Below are 14,989 nucleotides of genomic sequence, written 5' to 3'. Positions count from 1 at the left end.
AACTGTTGTTTCAGGAAGTGAGGGGTATACAGTAACTGTTGTTGTTGTTTCAGGAGGTGAGGGGTATACAGTAACTGTTGTTGTTGTTGTTTCAGGGGGTGAGGGGTATACAGTAACTGTTGTTGTTTCAGGGGGTGAGGGGTATACAGTAACTGTTATTTCAGGAGGTGAGGGGTATACAGTAACTGTTGTTTCAGGGGTGAGGGGTATACAGTAACTGTTGTTTCAGGGGGTGAGGGGTATACAGTAACTGTTGTTTCAGGGGGTGAGGGGTATACAGTAACTGTTGTTTCAGGGGGTGAGGGGTATACAGTAACTGTTGGTTCAGTAGGTGAGGGGTATACAGTAACTGTTGTTTCAGGAGGTGAGGGGTATACAGTAACTGTTGTTTCAGGGGGTGAGGGGTATACAGTAACTGTTGTTTCAGGGGGTGAGGGGTATACAGTAACTGTTGTTGTTGTTTCAGGGGGTGTGGGGTATACAGTAACTGTTGTTTCAGGAGGTGAGGGGTATACAGTAACTGTTGTTGTTGTGTCAGGGGGTGAGGGGTATACAGTAACTGTTGTTGTTGTTTCAGGGGGTGAGGGGTATACAGTAACTGTTGTTGTTGTTTCAGGAGGTGAGGGGTATACAGTAACTGTTGTTGTTGTTTCAGGGGGTGAGGGGTATACAGTAACTGTTGTTTCAGGAGGTGAGGGGTATACAGTAACTGTTGTTGTTTCAGGGGGTGAGGGGTATACAGTAACTGTTGTTGTGTCAGGGGGTGAGGGGTATACAGTAACTGTTGTTTCAGGAGGTGAGGGATATACAGTAACTGTTGTTTCAGGGGGTGAGGGGTATACAGTAACTGTTGTTTCAGGAGGTGAGGGATATACAGTAACTGTTGTTTCAGGGGGTGAGGGGTATACAGTAACTGTTGTTGTTGTTTCAGGGGGTGAGAGGTATACAGTAACTGTTGTTTCAGGAGGTGAGGGGTATACAGTAACTGTTATTGTGTGAGGGGTATACAGTAACTGTTGTTGTGTGAGGGGTATACAGTAACTGTTGTTTTTTCAGGGGGTGAGGGGTATACAGTAACTGTTGTTTCCGGGGGTGAGGGGTATACAGTAACTGTTGTTTCAGGGGGTGAGGGGTATACAGTAACTGTTGTTTCAGGAGGTGAGGGATATACAGTAACTGTTGTTTCAGGGGGTGAGGGGTATACAGTAACTGTTATTGTTGTTTCAGGGGGTGAGGGGTATACAGTAACTGTTGTTTCAGGGGGTGAGGGGTATACAGTAACTGTTGTTTCAGGGGGTGAGGGGTATACAGTAACTGTTGTTTCAGGAGGTGAGGGATATACAGTAACTGTTGTTTCAGGGGGTGAGGGGTATACAGTAACTGTTATTGTTGTTTCAGGGGGTGAGGGGTATACAGTGACTGTTGTTTCAGGGGGTGAGGGGTATACAGTAACTGTTGTTTCAGGAGGTGAGGGGGTATACAGTAACTGTTATTGTTGTTTCAGGAGGTGAGGGGTATACAGTAACTGTTGTTGTTTCAGGGGGTGAGGGGTATAATGTAACTGTTGTTGTTGTTTCAGGGGGTGAGGGGTATACAGTAACTGTTGTTTTTGTTTCAGGGGGTGAGGGGTATACAGTAACTGTTGTTTCAGGGGGTGAGGGGTATACAGTAACTGTTGTTTCAGGGGGTGAGGGGTATACAGTAACTGTTATTGTTGTTTCAGGAGGTGAGTGGTATACAGTAACTGTTATTGTTATTTCAGGGGGTGAGGGGGTATACAGTAACTGTTGTTTCAGGGGGTGAGGGGTATACAGTAACTGTTGTTTCAGGGGGTGAGGGGTATACAGTAACTGTTGTTGTTATTTCAGGGGGTGAGGGGTATACAGTAACTGTTGTTGTTTCAGGAGGTGAGGGGTATACAGTAACTGTTGTTTCAGGAGGTGAGGGGTATACAGTAACTGTTGTTGTTTCAAGGGGTGATGGGTATACAGTAACTGTTGTTTCAGGGGGTGAGGGGTATACAGTAACTGTTGTTGTTTCAGCAGGTGAGGGGTATACAGTAACTGTTGTTGTTATTTCAGGAGGTGAGGGGTATACAGTAACTGTTGTTGTTGTTTCAGGAGGTGAGGGGTATACAGTAACTGTTGTTGTTTCAGGAGGTGAGGGGTATACAGTAACTGTTGTTGTTTCAAGGGGTGATGGGTATACAGTAACTGTTGTTTCAGGGGGTGAGGGGTATACAGTAACTGTTGTTGTTTCAGGAGGTGAGGGGTATACAGTAACTGTTGTTGTTTCAAGGGGTGATGGGTATACAGTAACTGTTGTTTCAGGGGGTGAGGGGTATACAGTAACTGTTGTTTCAGGGGGTGAGTGGTATACAGTAACTGTTGTTGTTGTTTCAGGGGGTGAGGGTGTATACAGTAACTGTTGTTGTTATTTCAGGAGGTGAGGGGTATACAGTAACTGTTGTTGTTGTTTCAGGGGGTGAGGGGTATACAGTAACTGTTGTTTCAGGAGGTGAGGGATATACAGTAACTGTTGTTTCAGGGGGTGAGGGGTATACAGTATCTGTTGTTTCAGGGGGTGAGGGGTATACAGTATCTGTTGTTTCAGGAGGTGAGGGATATACAGTAACTGTTGTTTCAGGAGGTGAGGGGGTATACAGTAACTGTTGTTTCAGGGGGTGAGGGGTTTACAGTACCTGTTGTTTCATGGGGTGAGGGGTATACAGTAACTGTTGTTGTTTCAGGGGGTGAGGGGTATACAGTAACTGTTATTGTTGTTTCAGGGGGTGGGGGTATACAGTAACTGTTGTTATTTCAGGGGGTGAGGGGTATACAGTAACTGTTGTTTCAGGGGGTGAGGGGTATACAGTAACTGTTGTTTCAGGGGGTGAGGGGTATACAGTAACTGTTGTTTCAGGGGGTGAGGGGTATACAGTAACTGTTGTTGTTATTTCAGGAGGTGAGGGGTATACAGTAACTGTTGTTGTTTCAGGGGGTGAGGGGTATAATGTAACTGTTGTTGTTGTTTCAGGGGGTGAGGGGTATACAGTAACTGTTGTTTTTGTTTCAGGGGGTGAGGGGTATACAGTAACTGTTGTTTCAGGGGGTGAGGGGTATACAGTAACTGTTGTTTCAGGGGGTGAGGGGTATACAGTAACTGTTATTGTTGTTTCAGGAGGTGAGTGGTATACAGTAACTGTTATTGTTATTTCAGGGGGTGAGGGGGTATACAGTAACTGTTGTTTCAGGGGGTGAGGGGTATACAGTAACTGTTGTTTCAGGGGGTGAGGGGTATACAGTAACTGTTGTTTCAGGAGGTGAGGGATATACAGTAACTGTTGTTTCAGGGGGTGAGGGGTATACAGTAACTGTTATTGTTGTTTCAGGGGGTGAGGGGTATACAGTAACTGTTGTTTCAGGGGGTGAGGGGTATACAGTAACTGTTGTTTCAGGGGGTGAGGGGTATACAGTAACTGTTGTTTCAGGAGGTGAGGGATATACAGTAACTGTTGTTTCAGGGGGTGAGGGGTATACAGTAACTGTTATTGTTGTTTCAGGGGGTGAGGGGTATACAGTGACTGTTGTTTCAGGGGGTGAGGGGTATACAGTAACTGTTGTTTCAGGAGGTGAGGGGGTATACAGTAACTGTTATTGTTGTTTCAGGAGGTGAGGGGTATACAGTAACTGTTGTTGTTTCAGGGGGTGAGGGGTATAATGTAACTGTTGTTGTTGTTTCAGGGGGTGAGGGGTATACAGTAACTGTTGTTTTTGTTTCAGGGGGTGAGGGGTATACAGTAACTGTTGTTTCAGGGGGTGAGGGGTATACAGTAACTGTTGTTTCAGGGGGTGAGGGGTATACAGTAACTGTTATTGTTGTTTCAGGAGGTGAGTGGTATACAGTAACTGTTATTGTTATTTCAGGGGGTGAGGGGGTATACAGTAACTGTTGTTTCAGGGGGTGAGGGGTATACAGTAACTGTTGTTTCAGGGGGTGAGGGGTATACAGTAACTGTTGTTGTTATTTCAGGGGGTGAGGGGTATACAGTAACTGTTGTTGTTTCAGGAGGTGAGGGGTATACAGTAACTGTTGTTTCAGGAGGTGAGGGGTATACAGTAACTGTTGTTGTTTCAAGGGGTGATGGGTATACAGTAACTGTTGTTTCAGGGGGTGAGGGGTATACAGTAACTGTTGTTGTTTCAGCAGGTGAGGGGTATACAGTAACTGTTGTTGTTATTTCAGGAGGTGAGGGGTATACAGTAACTGTTGTTGTTGTTTCAGGAGGTGAGGGGTATACAGTAACTGTTGTTGTTTCAGGAGGTGAGGGGTATACAGTAACTGTTGTTGTTTCAAGGGGTGATGGGTATACAGTAACTGTTGTTTCAGGGGGTGAGGGGTATACAGTAACTGTTGTTGTTTCAGGAGGTGAGGGGTATACAGTAACTGTTGTTGTTTCAAGGGGTGATGGGTATACAGTAACTGTTGTTTCAGGGGGTGAGGGGTATACAGTAACTGTTGTTTCAGGGGGTGAGTGGTATACAGTAACTGTTGTTGTTGTTTCAGGGGGTGAGGGTGTATACAGTAACTGTTGTTGTTATTTCAGGAGGTGAGGGGTATACAGTAACTGTTGTTGTTGTTTCAGGGGGTGAGGGGTATACAGTAACTGTTGTTTCAGGAGGTGAGGGATATACAGTAACTGTTGTTTCAGGGGGTGAGGGGTATACAGTATCTGTTGTTTCAGGGGGTGAGGGGTATACAGTATCTGTTGTTTCAGGAGGTGAGGGATATACAGTAACTGTTGTTTCAGGAGGTGAGGGGGTATACAGTAACTGTTGTTTCAGGGGGTGAGGGGTATACAGTACCTGTTGTTTCATGGGGTGAGGGGTATACAGTAACTGTTGTTGTTTCAGGGGGTGAGGGGTATACAGTAACTGTTATTGTTGTTTCAGGGGGTGGGGGTATACAGTAACTGTTGTTATTTCAGGGGGTGAGGGGTATACAGTAACTGTTGTTTCAGGGGGTGAGGGGTATACAGTAACTGTTGTTTCAGGGGGTGAGGGGTATACAGTAACTGTTGTTTCAGGGGGTGAGGGGTATACAGTAACTGTTGTTGTTATTTCAGGAGGTGAGGGGTATACAGTAACTGTTGTTGTTTCAGGGGGTGAGGGGTATAATGTAACTGTTGTTGTTGTTTCAGGGGGTGAGGGGTATACAGTAACTGTTGTTTTTGTTTCAGGGGGTGAGGGGTATACAGTAACTGTTGTTTCAGGGGGTGAGGGGTATACAGTAACTGTTGTTTCAGGGGGTGAGGGGTATACAGTAACTGTTATTGTTGTTTCAGGAGGTGAGTGGTATACAGTAACTGTTATTGTTATTTCAGGGGGTGAGGGGGTATACAGTAACTGTTGTTTCAGGGGGTGAGGGGTATACAGTAACTGTTGTTTCAGGGGGTGAGGGGTATACAGTAACTGTTGTTGTTATTTCAGGGGGTGAGGGGTATACAGTAACTGTTGTTGTTTCAGGAGGTGAAGGGTATACAGTAACTGTTGTTTCAGGAGGTGAGGGGTATACAGTAACTGTTGTTGTTTCAAGGGGTGATGGGTATACAGTAACTGTTGTTTCAGGGGGTGAGGGGTATACAGTAACTGTTGTTGTTTCAGGAGGTGAGGGGTATACAGTAACTGTTGTTGTTATTTCAGGAGGTGAGGGGTATACAGTAACTGTTGTTGTTTCAGGAGGTGAGGGGTTTACAGTAACTGTTGTTGTTTCAGGAGGTGAGGGGTATACAGTAACTGTTGTTGTTTCAAGGGGTGATGGGTATACAGTAACTGTTGTTTCAGGGGGTGAGGGGTATACAGTAACTGTTGTTTCAGGAGGTGAGGGGTATCCAGTAACTGTTATTGTTGTTTCAGGGGGTGAGTGGTATACAGTAACTGTTGTTGTTGTTTCAGGGGGTGAGGGTGTATACAGTAACTGTTGTTGTTATTTCAGGAGGTGAGGGGTATACAGTAACTGTTGTTGTTGTTTCAGGGGGTGAGGGTGTATACAGTAACTGTTATTGTTGTTTCAGGAGGTGAGGGGTATACAATAACTGTTATTGTTGTTTCAGGGGGTGAGGGGTATACAGTGACTGTTATTGTTGTTTCAGGGGGTGAGGGGTATACAGTAACTGTTATTGTTGTTTCAGGGGGTGAGGGGTATACAGTAACTGTTATTGTTGTTTCAGGGGGTGAGGGGTATACAGTAACTTTTGTTGTTGTTTCAGGAGGTGAGTGGTATACAGTAACTGTTGTTTCAGGGGGTGAGGGGTATACAGTAACTGTTTTTGTTATTTCAGGGGGTGAGGGGTATACAGTAACTGTTGTTTCAGGGGGTGAGGGGTATACAGTAACTGTTGTTGTTTCAGGAGGTGAGGGGTGTACAGTAACTGTTGTTTCAGGGGGTGAGGGGTATACAGTAACTGTTGTTGTTGTTTCAGGAGGTGAGGGGTATACAGTAACTGTTGTTGTTTCAGGGGGTGAGGGGTATACAGTAACTGTTGTTTCAGGAGGTGAGGGGTATACAGTAACTTTTGTTGTTGTTTCAGGAGGTGAGGGGTATACAGTAACTGTTATTGTTGTTTCAGGGGGTGAGGGGTATACAGTAACTGTTATTGTTGTTTCAGGGGGTGAGGGGTATACAGTAACTTTTGTTGTTGTTTCAGGAGGTGAGTGGTATACAGTAACTGTTGTTTCAGGGGGTGAGGGGTATACAGTAACTGTTTTTGTTATTTCAGGGGGTGAGGGGTATACAGTAACTGTTGTTTCAGGGGGTGAGGGGTATACAGTAACTGTTGTTTCAGGGGGTGAGGGGTATACAGTAACTTTTGTTGTTGTTTCAGGAGGTGAGGGGTGTACAGTAACTGTTGTTTCAGGGGGTGAGGGGTATACAGTAACTGTTGTTGTTGTTTCAGGAGGTGAGGGGTATACAGTAACTGTTGTTGTTTCAGGGGGTGAGGGGTATACAGTAACTGTTGTTGTTTCAGGAGGTGAGGGGTATACAGTAACTGTTGTTGTTGTTTCAGGAGGTGAGGGGTATACAGTAACTGTTGTTGTTTTTTCAGGAGGTGAGGGGTATACAGTAACTGTTGTTGTTTCAGGAGGTGAGGGGGTATACAGTAACTGTTGTTGTTGTTGTTTCAGGGGGTGAGGGGTATACAGTAACTGTTGTTGTTTCAGGGGGTGAGGGGTATACAGTAACTGTTGTTTCAGGAGGTGAGGGGTATACAGTAACTTTTGTTGTTGTTTCAGGAGGTGAGGGGTATACAGTAACTGTTATTGTTGTTTCAGGGGGTGAGGGGTATACAGTAACTGTTATTGTTGTTTCAGGGGGTGAGGGGTATACAGTAACTTTTGTTGTTGTTTCAGGAGGTGAGTGGTATACAGTAACTGTTGTTTCAGGGGGTGAGGGGTATACAGTAACTGTTTTTGTTATTTCAGGGGGTGAGGGGTATACAGTAACTGTTGTTTCAGGGGGTGAGGGGTATACAGTAACTGTTGTTTCAGGGGGTGAGGGGTATACAGTAACTTTTGTTGTTGTTTCAGGAGGTGAGGGGTGTACAGTAACTGTTGTTTCAGGGGGTGAGGGGTATACAGTAACTGTTGTTGTTGTTTCAGGAGGTGAGGGGTATACAGTAACTGTTGTTGTTTCAGGGGGTGAGGGGTATACAGTAACTGTTGTTGTTTCAGGAGGTGAGGGGTATACAGTAACTGTTGTTGTTGTTTCAGGAGGTGAGGGGTATACAGTAACTGTTGTTGTTTTTTCAGGAGGTGAGGGGTATACAGTAACTGTTGTTGTTTCAGGAGGTGAGGGGGTATACAGTAACTGTTGTTGTTGTTGTTTCAGGGGGTGAGGGGTATACAGTAACTGTTGTTGTTTCAGGGGGTGAGGGGTATACAGTAACTGTTATTTCAGGAGGTGAGGGGTATACAGTAACTGTTGTTTCAGGGGTGAGGGGTATACAGTAACTGTTGTTTCAGGGGGTGAGGGGTATACAGTAACTGTTGTTTCAGGGGGTGAGGGGTATACAGTAACTGTTATTTCAGGGGGTGAGGGGTATACAGTAACTGTTGGTTCAGTAGGTGAGGGATATACAGTAACTGTTGTTTCAGGAGGTGAGGGGTATACAGTAACTGTTGTTTCAGGGGGTGAGGGGTATACAGTAACTGTTGTTTCAGGGGGTGAGGGGTATACAGTAACTGTTGTTTCAGGGGGTGAGGGGTATACAGTAACTGTTGTTTCAGGAGGTGAGGGGTATACAGTAACTGTTGTTGTTGTTTCAGGGGGTGAGGGGTATACAGTAACTGTTGTTTCAGGAGGTGAGGGGTATACAGTAACTGTTGTTGTTGTGTCAGGGGGTGAGGGGTATACAGTAACTGTTGTTGTTGTTTCAGGGGGTGAGGGGTATACAGTAACTGTTGTTGTGTCAGGGGGTGAGGGGTATACAGTAACTGTTGTTGTTGTTTCAGGGGGTGAGGGGTATACAGTAACTGTTGTTTCAGGGGGTGAGGGGTATACAGTAACTGTTGTTGTTGTTTCAGGGGGTGAGGGGTATACAGTGACTGTTGTTTCAGGGGGTGAGGGGTATACAGTAACTGTTGTTTCAGGGGGTGAGGGGTATACAGTAACTGTTGTTTAAGGAGGTGAGGGGTATACAGTAACTGTTGTTGTTGTTTCAGGGGGTGAGGGGTATACAGTAACTGTTGTTTCAGGGGGTGAGGGGTATACAGTAACTGTTGTTTCAGGGGGTGAGGGGTATACAGTAACTGTTGTTTCAGGGGGTGAGGGGTATACAGTAACTGTTGTTTCAGGGGGTGAGGGGTATACAGTAACTGTTTTTGTTATTTCAGGGGGTGAGGGGTATACAGTAACTGTTGTTTCAGGGGGTGAGGGGTATACAGTAACTGTTGTTGTTTCAGGAGGTGAGGGGTGTACAGTAACTGTTGTTTCAGGGGGTGAGGGGTATACAGTAACTGTTGTTGTTGTTTCAGGAGGTGAGGGGTATACAGTAACTGTTGTTGTTTCAGGGGGTGAGGGGTATACAGTAACTGTTGTTTCAGGAGGTGAGGGGTATACAGTAACTTTTGTTGTTGTTTCAGGAGGTGAGGGGTATACAGTAACTGTTATTGTTGTTTCAGGGGGTGAGGGGTATACAGTAACTGTTATTGTGGTTTCAGGGGGTGAGGGGTATACAGTAACTTTTGTTGTTGTTTCAGGAGGTGAGTGGTATACAGTAACTGTTGTTTCAGGGGGTGAGGGGTATACAGTAACTGTTTTTGTTATTTCAGGGGGTGAGGGGTATACAGTAACTGTTGTTTCAGGGGGTGAGGGGTATACAGTAACTTTTGTTGTTGTTTCAGGAGGTGAGGGGTGTACAGTAACTGTTGTTTCAGGGGGTGAGGGGTATACAGTAACTGTTGTTGTTGTTTCAGGAGGTGAGGGGTATACAGTAACTGTTGTTGTTTCAGGGGGTGAGGGGTATACAGTAACTGTTGTTTCAGGAGGTGAGGGGTATACAGTAACTGTTGTTGTTGTTTCAGGAGGTGAGGGGTATACAGTAACTGTTGTTGTTTTTTCAGGAGGTGAGGGGTATACAGTAACTGTTGTTGTTTCAGGAGGTGAGGGGGTATACAGTAACTGTTGTTGTTGTTGTTTCAGGGGGTGAGGGGTATACAGTAACTGTTGTTGTTTCAGGGGGTGAGGGGTATACAGTAACTGTTATTTCAGGAGGTGAGGGGTATACAGTAACTGTTGTTTCAGGGGGTGAGGGGTATACAGTAACTGTTATTTCAGGGGGTGAGGGGTATACAGTAACTGTTGGTTCAGTAGGTGAGGGGTATACAGTAACTGTTGTTTCAGGAGGTGAGGGGTATACAGTAACTGTTGTTTCAGGGGGTGAGGGGTATACAGTAACTGTTGTTTCAGGGGGTGAGGGGTATACAGTAACTGTTGTTTCAGGGGGTGAGGGGTATACAGTAACTGTTGTTTCAGGAGGTGAGGGGTATACAGTAACTGTTGTTGTTGTTTCAGGGGGTGAGGGGTATACAGTAACTGTTGTTTCAGGAGGTGAGGGGTATACAGTAACTGTTGTTGTTGTGTCAGGGGGTGAGGGGTATACAGTAACTGTTGTTGTTGTTTCAGGGGGTGAGGGGTATACAGTAACTGTTGTTGTGTCAGGGGGTGAGGGGTATACAGTAACTGTTGTTGTTGTTTCAGGGGGTGAGGGGTATACAGTAACTGTTGTTTCAGGGGGTGAGGGGTATACAGTAACTGTTGTTGTTGTTTCAGGGGGTGAGGGGTATACAGTAACTGTTGTTGTTGTTTCAGGGGGTGAGGGGTATACAGTAACTGTTGTTTCAGGGGGTGAGGGGTATACAGTAACTGTTGTTTCAGGAGGTGAGGGGTATACAGTAACTGTTGTTGTTGTTTCAGGGGGTGAGGGGTATACAGTAACTGTTGTTTCAGGGGGTGAGGGGTATACAGTAACTGTTGTTTCAGGGGGTGAGGGGTATACAGTAACTGTTGTTGTTTCAGGAGGTGAGGGGTACACAGTAACTGTTGTTGTTGTTTCAGGGGGTGAGGGGTATACAGTAACTGTTGTTTCAGGAGGTGAGGGGTATACAGTAACTGTTATTGTTGTTTCAGGGGGTGAGGGGTATACAGTAACTGTTGTTTCAGGAGGTGAGGGGTATACAGTAACTGTTGTTGTTGTTTCAGGAGGTGAGTGGTATACAGTAACTGTTGTTGTTTCAGGGGGTGAGGGGTATACAGTAACTGTTATTGTTATTTCAGGGGGTGAGGGGGTATACAGTAACTCTTGTTTCAGGGGGTGAGGGGTATACAGTAACTGTTGTTTCAGGGGGTGAGGGGTATACAGTAACTGTTGTTTCAGGAGGTGAGGGGTATACAGTAACTGTTGTTACAGGGGGTGAGGGGTATACAGTAACTGTTGTTGTTGTTTCAGGGGGTGAGGGGTATACAGTAACTGTTGTTGTTGTTTCAGGGGGTGAGGGGTATACAGTAACTGTTGTTGTTGTTTCAGGAGGTGAGGGGTATACAGTAACTGTTGTTGTTGTTTCAGGGGGTGAGGGGTATACAGTAACTGTTGTTACAGGGGGTGAGGGGTATACAGTAACTGTTGTTGTTGTTTCAGGGGGTGAGGGGTATACAGTAACTGTTGTTTCAGGAGGTGAGGGGTATACAGTAACTGTTGTTGTTTCAGGGGGTGAGGGGTATACAGTAACTGTTGTTGTGTCAGGGGGTGAGGGGTATACAGTAACTGTTGTTTCAGGAGGTGAGGGATATACAGTAACTGTTGTTTCAGGGGGTGAGGGGTATACAGTAACTGTTGTTTCAGGAGGTGAGGGATATACAGTAACTGTTGTTTCAGGGGTGAGGGGTATACAGTAACTGTTGTTGTTGTTTCAGGGGGTGAGAGGTATACAGTAACTGTTGTTTCAGGAGGTGAGGGGTATACAGTAACTGTTATTGTGTGAGGGGTATACAGTAACTTTTATTGTGTGAGGGGTATACAGTAACTGTTGTTGTGTGAGGGGTATACAGTAACTGTTGTTATTTCAGGGGGTGAGGGGTATACAGTAACTGTTGTTTCAGGGGGTGATGGGTATACAGTAACTGTTATTTCAGGAGGTGAGGGGTATACAGTAACTGTTGTTGTTGTTTCAGGGGGTGAGGGGTATACAGTAACTGTTGTTTCAGGGGGTGAGGGGTATACAGTAACTGTTGTTGTTGTTTCAGGGGGTGAGGGGTATACAGTAAATGTTGTTTCAGGGGGTGAGGGGTATACAGTAACTGTTGTTGTTGTTTCAGGGGGTGAGGGGTATACAGTAACTGTTGTTGTTGTTTCAGGGGGTGAGGGGTATACAGTAACTGTTGTTGTGTGAGGGGTATACAGTAACTGTTGTTGTTTCAGGGGGTGAGGGGTATACAGTAACTGTTGTTGTTGTTTCAGGGGGTGAGGGGTATACAGTAACTGTTGTTGTTGTTTCAGGGGGTGAGGGGTATACAGTAACTGTTGTTGTGTGAGGGGTTAACAGTAACTGTTGTTGTTTCAGGGGGTGAGGGGTATACAGTAACTGTTGTTTCAGGGGGTGAGGGGTATACAGTAACTGTTGTTTCAGGGGGTGAGGGGTATACAGTAACTGTTGTTTCAGGGGGTGAGGGGTATACAGTAACTGTTGTTTCAGGGGGTGAGGGGTATACAGTAACTGTTGTTTCAGGGGGTGAGGGGTATACAGTAACTGTTGTTGTTGTTTCAGGGGGTGAGGGGTATACAGTAACTGTTGTTATTTCAGGGGGTGAGGGGTATACAGTAACTGTTGTTTCAGGGGTGAGGGGTATACAGTAACTGTTGTTGTTTCAGGAGGTGAGGGGTATACAGTAACTGTTGTTATTTCAGGGGGTGAGGGGTATACAGTAACTGTTGTTTCAGGAGGTGAGGGGTATACAGTAACTGTTGTTTCAGGGGGTGAGGGGTATACAGTAACTGTTGTTTCAGGGGGTGAGGGGTATACAGTAACTGTTGTTTCAGGGGGTGAGGGGTATACAGTAACTGTTGTTTCAGGAGGTGAGGGGTATACAGTAACTGTTGTTGTTGTTTCAGGGGGTGAGGGGTATACAGTAACTGTTGTTGTTTCAGGAGGTGAGGGGTATACAGTAACTGTTGTTGTTGTTTCAGGGGGTGAGTGGTATACAGTAACTCTTGTTTCAGGGGGTGAGTGGTATACAGTAACTGTTGTTTCAGGGGGTGAGGGGTATACAGTAACTGTTGTTTCAGGGGGTGAGGGGTATACAGTAACTGTTGTTGTTATTTCAGGGGGTGAGGGGTATACAGTAACTGTTGTTTCAGGGGGTGAGGGGTATACAGTAACTGTTGTTGTTGTTTCAGGGGGTGAGGGGTATACAGTAACTGTTGTTGTTGTTTCAGGGGGTGAGGGGTATACAGTAACTGTTGTTTCAGGGGGTGAGGGGTATACAGTAACTGTTGTTTCAGGAGGTGAGGGGTATACAGTAACTGTTGTTTCAGGGGGTGAGGGGTATACAGTAACTGTTGTTTCAGGGGGTGAGGGGTATACAGTAACTGTTGTTTCAGGGGGTGAGGGGTATAAAGTAACTGTTGTTGTTATTTCAGGGGGTGGGGGGTATACAGTAACTGTTGTTGTTGTTTCAGGGGGTGAGGGGTATACAGTAACTGTTGTTGTTGTTTCAGGGGGTGAGGGGTATACAGTAACTGTTGTTGTTGTTTCAGGAGGTGAGGGGTATACAGTAACTGTTGTTTCAGGAGGTGAGGGATATACAGTAACTGTTGTTGTTGTTTCAGGGGGTGAGGGGTATACAGTAACTGTTGTTGTTGTTTCAGGGGGTGAGGGGTATACAGTAACTGTTGTTGTTGTTTCAGGGGGTGAGGGGTATACAGTAACTGTTGTTTCAGGAGGTGAGGGATATACAGTAACTGTTGTTGTTATTTCAGGAGGTGAGGGGTATACAGTAACTGTTGTTGTTGTTTCAGGGGGTGAGTGGTATACAGTAACTGGGTATAGCATCCTAGGCTGGGATGCAATCTGATCTCTCTTTGTCTGTAATGCACTTTTTAAATGCAATGTTCCCGTTCACGGAGACCACATTCACTGCATATGTTGGCTCAATCTGAATTTACTTTTATCTGGTGTATTGTCCAAATCGTGATAGGATTGAATCCCGGTCCTATATCGACTGTTGTTGTTTTTGTTAGGGGTTCAGAGGCGAAGCGGGCAAAACCCTCCTATCTCTTGTATTTGTTGGCGTTCCTCACAAGGAACACATTTGCCTCAAGGACCCATAACGGCCGCCATTTTTTATTTTGTGAAAAACATTTAAAACTCTACTCCTCTGGTACCGAATGACCTATCTGCACGACACTTGATACATGGCATGTATTCACCAAGTTCTCTCAACGCTCAATTGTATTTGAACCAACATAGCCGCTACTGACGCATGTGGGCGTGGTCTAGCATATAAATGCCTATAAATCAGACACAGGTATTCCAGCTGATTTAGATCGACCACACGGTGGCGCTCTAACGGCCACGTTTATATCTATTGATCTGTTTGATGAAATTTGGCACACATGCTCAGAGAGATCAGTCTAGTGGGACTATGGTTCAGTTTGGCCGCATGGTGGCGCTGTTGGATAGGAAAAAACATTCATGCAAACTCATTGGCTCATAGCGGCCATATTGTTTCAGGGTGTGAGGGGTATATAGTACCTGGTTAGAGGGACTGTTGTTGTTGTTGCAACTGTTGTTGTTATTGCTGTGAATGTTGTTGTTGATGTTGTTTTTTCAGGGTTTGAGGAATATCCGGTACCTGGGTAAGGGAACCTACATCGACTGCGCCATCACTAACATGACACAGGAAATGACACGTTCGCCCTCCATCCCTGGAGCGCTGCGATTCGCTGTCGTCATCACCGATGGTCACGTGACAGGAAACCCTTGCGGCGGGGTGAAGGTGACGGCAGAGCGGGCGCGCGACGAGGGCATCAGAATGTTTGTGGTCGCGGCAACGAAGAACGTGGACGAGACGGGTCTGAGGGAGATCGCTAACTCTCCGGCCAACGTTTACAGAAGAGACTTCCTGGCTGTCGATCTCAGTGGCAACAAGGCTGTTATACAGCAAGACACTATAGACCGCATCATCAAGACCATGGTAACACACACACACACGGTGGTGATTATGTTCTATAGACTGGTTTTATGTTGAAGTAAATATTTTGTCATTTTCTTTTTACAGACCCATCTGGCCTATCAGGAGGTGAGACTGAAGAGAGAACCACACCATGTTACCATACAAGCAACCTACAATAACCTATTATACATGATTATATACTACTGTAACAGATGCAATAGATGTTGATATTGATACCTGTATACCATATATGTGGTCTCTC

At 45.4% G+C, this 14,989-nt stretch overlaps 1 protein-coding gene across 3 annotated transcripts in view; it reads left to right on the top strand.

Annotated features, from left to right (window-relative positions):
• LOC311098946 (collagen alpha-2(VI) chain-like) overlaps positions 1-14,989 on the top strand; it is a 64,387-nt gene that overhangs the window by 17,080 nt on the left and 32,318 nt on the right. For all 3 annotated transcript variants that reach the window (XM_084139501.1, XM_084139502.1, XM_084139503.1), the window contains exons 5-6: positions 14,386-14,748; positions 14,833-14,853. In XM_084139501.1, coding sequence (XP_083995627.1) covers positions 14,386-14,748; positions 14,833-14,853 — 384 coding nt within the window. The remainder of the gene's footprint in view (positions 1-14,385; positions 14,749-14,832; positions 14,854-14,989) is intronic.

This window comes from Coregonus lavaretus (genome assembly GCF_964263955.1).
Source record: "Coregonus lavaretus genome assembly, chromosome: 23".
Taxonomy (NCBI): domain Eukaryota; kingdom Metazoa; phylum Chordata; class Actinopteri; order Salmoniformes; family Salmonidae; genus Coregonus; species Coregonus lavaretus.
Note: the sequence above shows the minus strand (reverse complement) of the source record. Positions and strands in the feature narration are given on the sequence as shown.